The sequence below is a fragment of the Leptonotus elevatus genome, chromosome 20 (genome assembly GCF_054856555.1).
Source record: "Leptonotus elevatus isolate MCC_2025b chromosome 20, RoL_Lele_1.0, whole genome shotgun sequence".
NCBI classification, from domain to species: domain Eukaryota; kingdom Metazoa; phylum Chordata; class Actinopteri; order Syngnathiformes; family Syngnathidae; genus Leptonotus; species Leptonotus elevatus.
The window spans coordinates 14,263,715-14,273,438 of NC_141258.1; the positions used below are offsets into that span (position 1 = coordinate 14,263,715).

General features: G+C 39.7%; 1 protein-coding gene across 1 annotated transcript in view; it reads right to left on the reverse strand.

Moving 5' to 3' along the window:
- Window positions 1–9,385, reverse strand: part of hs3st3l (heparan sulfate (glucosamine) 3-O-sulfotransferase 3-like) — a 23,725-nt gene extending 14,340 nt beyond the window's left edge. Inside the window, exon 1 of the mRNA XM_086064363.1 lies at window positions 8,593–9,385. Within this exon, the coding sequence (XP_085920489.1) occupies window positions 8,593–9,050 (458 nt within the window). The 5' untranslated portion in view covers window positions 9,051–9,385. The remainder of the gene's footprint in view (window positions 1–8,592) is intronic.
- Between the last annotated feature and the right edge of the window lie 339 nt (window positions 9,386–9,724).

Below are 9,724 nucleotides of genomic sequence, written 5' to 3' on the forward strand. Positions count from 1 at the left end.
AAGAAATTGACGGACTAAGCTTTGATGACCAACATAATGGTCAATAATCAGGCCAGAATCGACTGATGGACTCCCGTTTTGCTGACTGTTCACCCCAAACAGTTCTTTTTGATAGTTTATTGGGGGGAAAATGTTTTCTACTTCTATTGCTGTGAAGAGTTGAGAGAATATAGACTACAGCGGGGTCAAGCCACACATAGTATGAAGGCTGCAAACCGCTAATTAACTAACAGAAGATGGAAGAGATGAAGAAGAAAAAGAACTCCTCCAGAACCATGAAAGGTAAAAAAAATCTAATTTTTAATATTTAATTTGAGCTGGTCGCGTCACTTGATAAAGTTCGATTATATGTAAAAACATTATTTCACCACTCACCAGTTCTTCACGCTAATAACGATGACGAAGATGGACTGGCGGACCGGCAAAATATACTGATGGTCTTAAAATGGTGGCTGTAATTTAGCGAAGATGGGAGCGCAGTTGAAATAATGATGATTACAGTTTGGTTCAGCTTAGAAATAATAACGGCTTGACAATGACAGACAGGTGTCCCAAATAACGTCAAAATTCTTTGATGCGACCACCTCTGATATTTTGTGATATTGTTCAAACTTAGATTCAAAAGATGGAGAGTGTTGGCTCATGGGCAACTGGATACTCGCAAACAACTAATGCAGTGGTCAATGCCTCACTCACAGTTCCACAACATTGTAAAGTACAGTCTTGAGATACGAGTGACACATCTGAGTCACCATTCAGCTGTTTTGCTTTGACTTACATTCGTAATCTTGTGTTTGTATGGTGGAAGTGAAGTCAACGCAACTCAATTCACAATAAGCAGAACTTTGAAGAAAATTGTCCATCCATTATCTGAACTGCTTAACAATTATTCAAAAAAGAAGCTTCAAGCTGTTTTATACCATTTCCAGTTTACAAACATAATACTAGGAGAATTATAGACACATGTACACATAGCTTAGCATTTAGTCTGCTATCTTAATGCTAATGCTAATAGTGAACTAAAATGTATATTCTCCTTCAGTTAGTTAATTTATGCACATTCATTACGCAAAAAAATATTTTACATATTTTTTCAAAAGAATAATCAGTATTAGTGTCCTAATAATTCCAGTTTGCTAATGCCAAAATTCCTGTCAAATCTCATTAAAACAGTAAAGCTAGTAGTGGTCTAGACCTTTGTTACTCCTTTGTCTTTGTTCTTGTTCATTGTGGCTGACATTGAGACGACATGAAAACAACCTACCAATCTTTGCCAGTAAGCCACGGTCAATAACATTGATAAACCTGAGTGTACCTCAAGAACAAAATACAAGCAGACCCGCTGTATGGAGGGCAGAACTGTCTCCAGTCTGTGACAGAATGTGAAGAAGTCAGCCTTTACACACAAATGCACACACATGCACGCGCGCACACACGTGATCCTCGCTCTTATCACATTCCGCAGGGTTGAAGCAGAGGTCAGCCCAGATGTGCGAAGTTGTGGTAACAGTAGTCACCCTTCAATCTCAAGTCCAGTATAGCTATATATCTCTCCTCCCTGCAATTCATCTCCCACTCTATTCACTTCTGCCCTGAATCCATCAGCAACAAAACATCAAGAGTCAAATGTGAATTTTCATCTGAGCAATTTTAATGGAGGCCTTCGCAGCTGCGGGGGTGGAAGAGCTGCATGTAACATGACCCCTTGTGTTTGACATAATCCCACTGCAGGATAAAGCTTCCTGTTAATTGTAAGAGAAACTGAGCTGAGCTGACCAATGTAAAATGCTCTTATGCTGGAGTCAACCCAAGGTTAGAGAGAGGAGATAGAGGTATCGATCCCAGACAACACAGTACACAGTAAACTTCCAGACCAGCTCAGGGTTCATCACAGTGCTTTCTCTGATTCAATCTTGCTTCAAACACCATTCATGCATCTTTGTTTGGCGTTTGGATCTCAATTGCCCCTCTGAAGCCAAATGCTGCTTCGGGGCGTCTCATTGCCTATTTGCGTCATTGTGATTGGAGTTTGGGGGTTACATTTTCTGGATTATTTATTTTACACAAGATAACCGCAACACCCCAAAAATCACTTGATTATAGTTTGCTCATATAAAAAGTTTTTCTCTTTTTTTATTTTCTTTTTTACCCCATTTGCTTATATATATATATACATATATATATATATATATATGCTTATTTATATATATATATATATATATATATATGCTTATTTATATATATATATATATATATGCTTATTTATATATATAAATAAGCAAATGGGGTAAAAAATAAAAAAGAGAAAAACTTTTTTAATGGGGTCAAAAAGTTGGGTTAAGTGAATTATCCACAAAACAACCACAAAAAAATTCAATTGATCTTTGTTATTTCAAAGTGAACACTTAAAAAACAGTTAACCCAAATGGAGTCAAAAAGCAAGGACAAGCGGTTAAGAAAATGGATGTTATGGATGGATGGAGTCAAAAAGCAGGTTTGGATCAAATGAATAACCCCAAAAATTGGGTTGTTTTGTGGGTTATTCACTTCACGCAACTTTTTGGGTTGTTGATTTAATTTATTAGATTATTTATCAAACCCAAAAAGTTGGATCGGTCCCTTTTGGACCCCATTTGGGTTATTTTAACCCAATTGTTTTTAGAGTTGTTTTTAGAGTAAACATGTTGCGATTGAGGACCCAAATGTAAGAAAGCAGGAGAAACCATGCAGGAGTGAGTGTAGGGTAGACTGAACAAAACGATTTATTAACAAAACTCAAATTCAAAATCGACAAAGTCCTGACCAAAAGTCAAAGTAACAAAGACACACTAGAGAACACCACAATCACCAAAGAAAAGTACATAACACTGACAATGATCCGACAAGAGGCCCCCGTCCATACGAAAGCCAGTTTCAATGTATTCTCACAAGTTTCTTACGGCTTAGGCCGTTCGTCCACACGATGACGCCGTTTCGGAGCTTGAAACCGATAATTTTTTAAACCGGGCTCCAGAGTGGAAAGATTTCAAAACGCACCCATACGCGTCCGTCTGGACACCATATGTAGGATACTCCTCCAGTGATGACGTAATGGTCGCAGCTCGATGACAACGCATTGTCGCAGATTGACAAAATATGCGTCAATTCTGGCATGACTGTGCACGAATCGACAGTCTGTCAACAACAATGGCGGATAGCCGTATCGTAGTTTTGCGCAGCCTCCTCAGCTTGCTTATGCTTTTGCAGCAAATATTTTGCTTCTTTATTCCCACGTTCAACAAGCGGTGTTGTACTCGAATCACCCGCCATTGTCACTTCTCATGTGTTCGTCTTTTTCATGTTGTTTCGATACATGCAAAGCCATGTTTGTTCTGTAGAAAAGTAGAAAAGTGTTTGTCTTCTTCGCTGATTCTTCTTCTATGCTTTCTGTTAACTCCCAGTGGCTGCGCTACAGCGCCACTCCAGACTTGGCATATACATTACAGCCGTTAAACATCCTCAGCGTCTTCTTTTGGACACACGCAAGTCTTGAAATGCTTCTGTGTGTACGAGATTTTTTTGAGGAACAAAGCCGACTTTGCTTCCGTCTAAACGGGCCTAAAACTGACCAAAACCAAAAATCAACAAAAACCCAGTTCATAACACAAGTGAACTGTTTTTATCACATAAAGTACACAAAGCATGAATTAAAATCCTTACTTTTTTGTGCAAACATTTTGAGGATTAGAATTTACAACAACAAAAAGTCCAAAATTCTCTATCTCAAATTTTTTTTAATATTACATAACAAGCAGGGAAATTAAAATTATGTTGGAATTGGGTACAAGGCAGTCTCCAATTGCCCACGTCACATACACGAATGACGACACCATCCGCAAGCCTAGCGAGTCAATTTGCTTCCTTAATATCAAGCATGGCGTGCATTCCGGACCTGTCATTTTAATGCAAATGAAAGATGCTGCTGCGATTGGCCGGGAGTCAACTATGTTCCATCCCGTATTAGGGCATAACAAACACACTTTTCTAGCGAAAATGTCAAAAGACTAGATTTGCGCTGGGTATGAAAATAGGGCTTTAGACTTAGACTTTTTTTTAAATAAAATGTTCCATATAAATATGCCCCAACAACTACAAGATGCACTGGGAAACCATTATTGTCTATTTTAATGTATGTTTGACAAACCTTTTTATTCCAAAACATTCCATTCCATTACACTTATCCTCATTAGTGTCGCATGGGAGCTAGAGCTTATCCTAACTGACCAAATGCCAGAGGCGGGTTACATCCTGGTCACCAGCCTAAATGGAACCTGACCACTGACACAAACAGCAAGAAGATTTAACCAGCTCTCTGTCACAAACTGTCGTCAGTCAGTCCATCTGAGCTTTTAATGCAATCAATTAACTTGTGTAGTCAGTCATACTGGCTCCCAAAAAAGTAACATTTATATTCCCCGCCCTTGTTCAGTGGTGTACTCTAGTGTAGTATTTGTTAATGAAGTGATGTGAGCACATCATTAACTCATTGTATCTGTGACCCGAAGTCAGAGGTCAATTGACAGAGCTGACAGCGATGTCAAGTGGCTCTACATGCCATGAGCTCCATCTGGCCCGCAGGGATAGGTGACAGTCTGGTGTCACACTCACATCACCTGGTGTGACATTCTCTCCAACACTCTCTCCAAACACACACACTGAAATACAGGCAACAGTGCAATTTTGTTCTGGTTAGAACCCAAGCTGCAGCAATCTGAATGAGCACTACACCATATAATTGTAGAGCTAAGTTTTATAGTGAATTTTGTGGCTCAAAGAATATTGGCAAAGTCCTCCACTAAAATTGAGAAATTAACGACATTGTAATTATTAAATTCCAAGCTTTATTTTTGTAGAGGCTATTGACATTGGTTGTCTGTTGACAATGCTCACTCACAGATCGCTGCATGCTTTTCCACACAGAGATCTTTCCATGCAAAATTTAAAGGGAATGACAGGAGCTGCCTTGATTGGCGGCAAATGCGGTCAACTGTGTTTGCGCCCACAACGGTATAAGCCTTTTTTAAATACGTCAGGATTGCGTTCGGCCGTGGAATTACCAACACACGGTCACAGACACAAAAACAGAACAGTCACTCTAAAATCAGTTGGGTCAAAAGTAACCCAATTATGGATCAAAAACGGACCAATCCATTTTATGGGTAAATTTGACCCAACTTTCAGGGTTGTATTATACAAAATGTTCAAATTTTTTGGCCCAAGTAAAATATCTGACCAATATATATGAGTTGTTTTACAGTAAAAAGACCAATTTCTTGACTCAAAGTGGATCAATCCATTTTTGACCCATAGTTGGATTATTTTTGACCCAACTGTTTGTTTGAGTGCTCTATGTGGTCTCTGACATGAATTGGAGTCAGCGGTGTTCACGTCCACATCGGCACAAACTGAATTTTTTTTCAGATGTCGGGTTGCGCACAGGCTAAGACATTACCAGCACACGGTCTAACACACATCCACGCAGATTTAGACCACACCGCGCTGGATATGCTCCGATCGCATGTGTATGTGCACTGTAAAAATTAAAATTTAAATTTAAAAAAAAGTATTATTTACTTGAAAAACCTAGTAAAGTGTTTTTCACTGAGAAAGTAAATTTCACAAGAAGAGTTTTGAGTAAATTTTACCAATTTATTAAAAAAAAATTAAAATACTCAACGGCTGAGGAACAAACCCACAAGCTTCAGGTTGGGAGACATCCACTCTACCACCTGAGCCATGCCGCTCCTGCTGTGTGTTAGTATATTGATGGTGTCATTCGAACACACCAGAAATGCAGTATAGTGGCAAACAGCAAGAGTGGCATGGCTCAGGTGGTAGAGTGGCTGTCTCCCAAGCTGAAGGTCATGAGTTTGTTCCTCAAAGCTTGGGTAGATTCTTTTTTTTTAATTAACTCATTTTTTACAGTGTGGGATCACGACAATAATAATAATAATAATAATAATATAATAATAATATAATAATCTGTTCTTAGGAAAAGATAAATAATTACAGCACACTTAACATGCACTTTTGTCACTAATTTTCACTAATTTTCATGCAAATGAGCTGTGCTTTCCTCCATTGCTGAAAAATGTCTGATCTTGCCCAAGCCTAGCTGCCAAATCACAGGCAGAACGAGAAGTTGTAGGAGAAGTTATGGAAATTAGCCCCACTGTTGCAACACAAACCAGCAAAATTTGACTTTCTCACATGCATATTTTAAAAAATTTAAAGCTCACAAAAGTATGTTTTTATGTCCGTCTAATATACAATGCTGCTTATATCTACCAGCTAAAGCAGAAATTCTGGTTAGGCTGCATCATTGAGCCAATGCCAATATTGAGCCTCAGCAATATAAAATAAAGCTGGTTAGCATTTCATGACACACAGTCCAGATTTGGGTGCAGTGTTAATCTGCCATATTGGGATCATATTTAGGGGACTTATTTATTGCGCAATATGCACAATTTTAAAGAAGCCGAATGCATCAATATGAGATTCTGCCTAGAGTTCTGTGTAGAAACAATATTTAGTTTACTTAAGTGACAGATCCCTTGTTTTCAGTGTGTGTGTTGTATCGGCAGTTTTGACGGAACAGGCTGAGAACAGAGCCACATGACAACAGTAACATCTGGCTCGGGCTCCCGAGATGATTACTCTGCAGCTCTGCGAGGACTCATCCTGCAGGCCCTACTCTCACACTGGTTTACACAGACTGACAGACAGTAACAAACACGCACAGATTGGTACAGCCAGATGGCACATTCTCTTTGACTGTCACCTAAAGCTCAGCAGAATAGTTGTAGGGGTATGTTTTGCTATGCAAACATAAAGATGAGAAAGCTGAAGGCTGCTAATTGGTGCCTCAACTTACAGTTGCTGATGATGATAGACACCACGGTTCAGCATTTAACACTGTGAGGCTAGTTAAGGCTTCCCTTATCATACTTGATGTAGTATAAATATATGAGCTCAAATCATACAAATGGACGGATGCGTCATGCAAGGCAAAAGTGCCTTGCTATGACTTTTGTGATTAACCAGTTTTAAATAAATGGAAACTAGTTGGTGGACAATTGCTAGTCTACTTCCTGGCAACTGCCAAGGTGCCCTTGAGCAAAACTCAGTCCCGAACGCCCCAACTCAAAAGGCACTGCACTGTTTGTGTGGCCCTTTGACACTGACATCTCTTCTAGCTTGTCTGTATGTGTGTGATTTTATTCTATACTATGCAATATAGTAAACATAAACTTTGAGACACTAGCATTGTTTGTTGGCAACCAACTCAGCTCACTTAACAAAAAGCAATGGTTTGGCATGAAGTGAACAATTCTTCAAAAAAGAGCTTCATTGCTACCCCAAGTTGTAATTTACCGTCAAACTAAACATTGAAATAAAAACAATTACTTATTGTGTATTTAAAACAACCATATATCTTTGCCTTCCGCTAGCTTGACGCAAACACAATGCAAAACACCATAAATGGGAAAACAGCATTGGTAGTTATAACACGATAAGCAACGGCTGTTTGGACACAAACAGTAAATCAACACATATAGACAAACAATATAACAATAATCAGAAGCATATGTTCTTTATCCTCCGTGAAAAATGATCAATATTACAGTATAAGGAACTTTTCAACCCTAAAATATTTTTACGACTCTTCTGATGAAACATCAACTTAAAACTAGTTGAATGGTACCTTTGCCATGACCTGAGGGGGTCTGTATCATTTTTACTGGCACTAATCAACTTTGAGGAGGATGGTAGGAACACTGCCACACAAAAAAACTATAAATGTGCTGACTGCTTTATGGCATACATCGAAAGCTACCCCGAATGAAAGGACAGTCAAGGATCAACATTGGCCCGGATTTCAGTTGCTGTAGTGAATTAAATAAATAAACGACGGAATACGCTTGTCCTTATAGGTAATGTGGTCTTCCTTCAGACATAACAATACTACTTTTGTCCATATGGTGTCGCCATAATCAACGTAAACTGAAAGTTCCTTAGTGTTGCTTAAAGTAGTTGTTAAGCTATTCCACTTCATTTGTGTTTACATAACTGTATTATACTGCCCCCGGTGGCCAGATCACACACATCAGGAGAAGCTGTAATTTGATTAAATAATGATGTTACTAAATTTGAATATTATAGTGTTTCGTTCAGAAAAAAACACACACATAATAACATTTTCATTTTTAGGGAGGCTGGAACAGGTAATGACATTTCCATACATATCCATGGGAAAGACGATTTACTCATCCACTTGAATACAGCAGAGTGCACTTTTCCCCTGAGGGATTATAATCAGTATGTTTTGTTTTGTATTGTGTTGTTTTATTTTGAGTAAAAATGTGAATGAATGTATGAATATGAGTACAATTAATGTGACTACTAAAAGCATCGAGTAAATGGGAAAATATGCACTTTATTATTTTATTTTGTGAGCTACAACAGCATGTAATAACTTGTCAATTGAAGTCGGAACCAATGAAAAGTCACAGGAATAAAATGCAAGTGCCTTTGAAACTCCACGACTCCTACCTGTACCAATCCAATCCTCGTGCGTAATGCCGGTCAAAGAAGTGCGGTTCGGAACCAAGGGCTCGGATGTCAGGATGGAGCCGCAGAAACTCCAGCAGAGCTCTCGTTCCTCCCTTCTTCACCCCGATGATCAGAGCTTGGGGTAACCTCCGAGTGGCCGTCCATTCCTTCCCGGAGCTGTTCGCCTCTAGTGAGGCCTGACCCGTGAACGCACCGTCGCTCCCTGACGCGACTTTGGAAGCCCCGGTGCCGTTCCTCTCGTACGGCCATCCCGGCGTGAGGAATCCGAGCGTGGTTGGCTTGCTGTCAGAGTTTTCGACGAGCCCTGACTGGCAGCATCCGGCGAGGAGGTAGACCAGGGAGAAGCAAAGGATGCTCAGAGAGGACGCGATGGTGAGCCGGTGGAAAAGTCTCCGCAGGTCCGCGTTTGGAAGATGATGAGTGTAAAAAGCTGCCATCCCTCAGTGATCCATGGGAGATGAGAGGCCATTCTACCTCGCGTTCGGCTCACATCCCGTCATATTAACGCTCCTTTGAAATAAGAAAACTCTTTCAGGGAGTCTCGTCTTGTACGCCATGCATTATCCTTGTTCCTAATTGGTCACTCACACGAAATCAAACTTGATTTTTGCGTCAAATCAAGGATGTGGCCTCACTTAGAAAACTCGAGATCCCCTGTGGTGCACAGTAAACTTTAAGCTTAAATTCGAATCATGTGGAGAATGTTTCTCGTCCTTTTCACTCCACGGAATTACTCTTCAACTCTCCAGCATGGTTTATCTCAAGGGGCTCTCTCTCTCTCTATCTCTCTCTCTCTCTCTATCTCTCTCTCTCTATCTCTCTCTCTATCTCTCTCTCCCTCTCCCTCTCCCTCTCCCTCTCCCTCTCCCTCTCCCTCTCCCTCTCCCTCTCGCCCTCCCTCTCTCTATCTCTCTCTCTCACTCACTATTTAAGATTTTGTTTCAGCTTTAAGTTACCCTATTCACAGTCCTACCATGATTAATGATGATAATTACAAGCTCGTAGCTCAATTATCTCATCAATATCCCCTATTGAAATGTATTGGAATTCCATTAAACATTTTAATTAATTAATTTTAAAAAATCAACTTTGCTTTCATCTTTCCTGAATT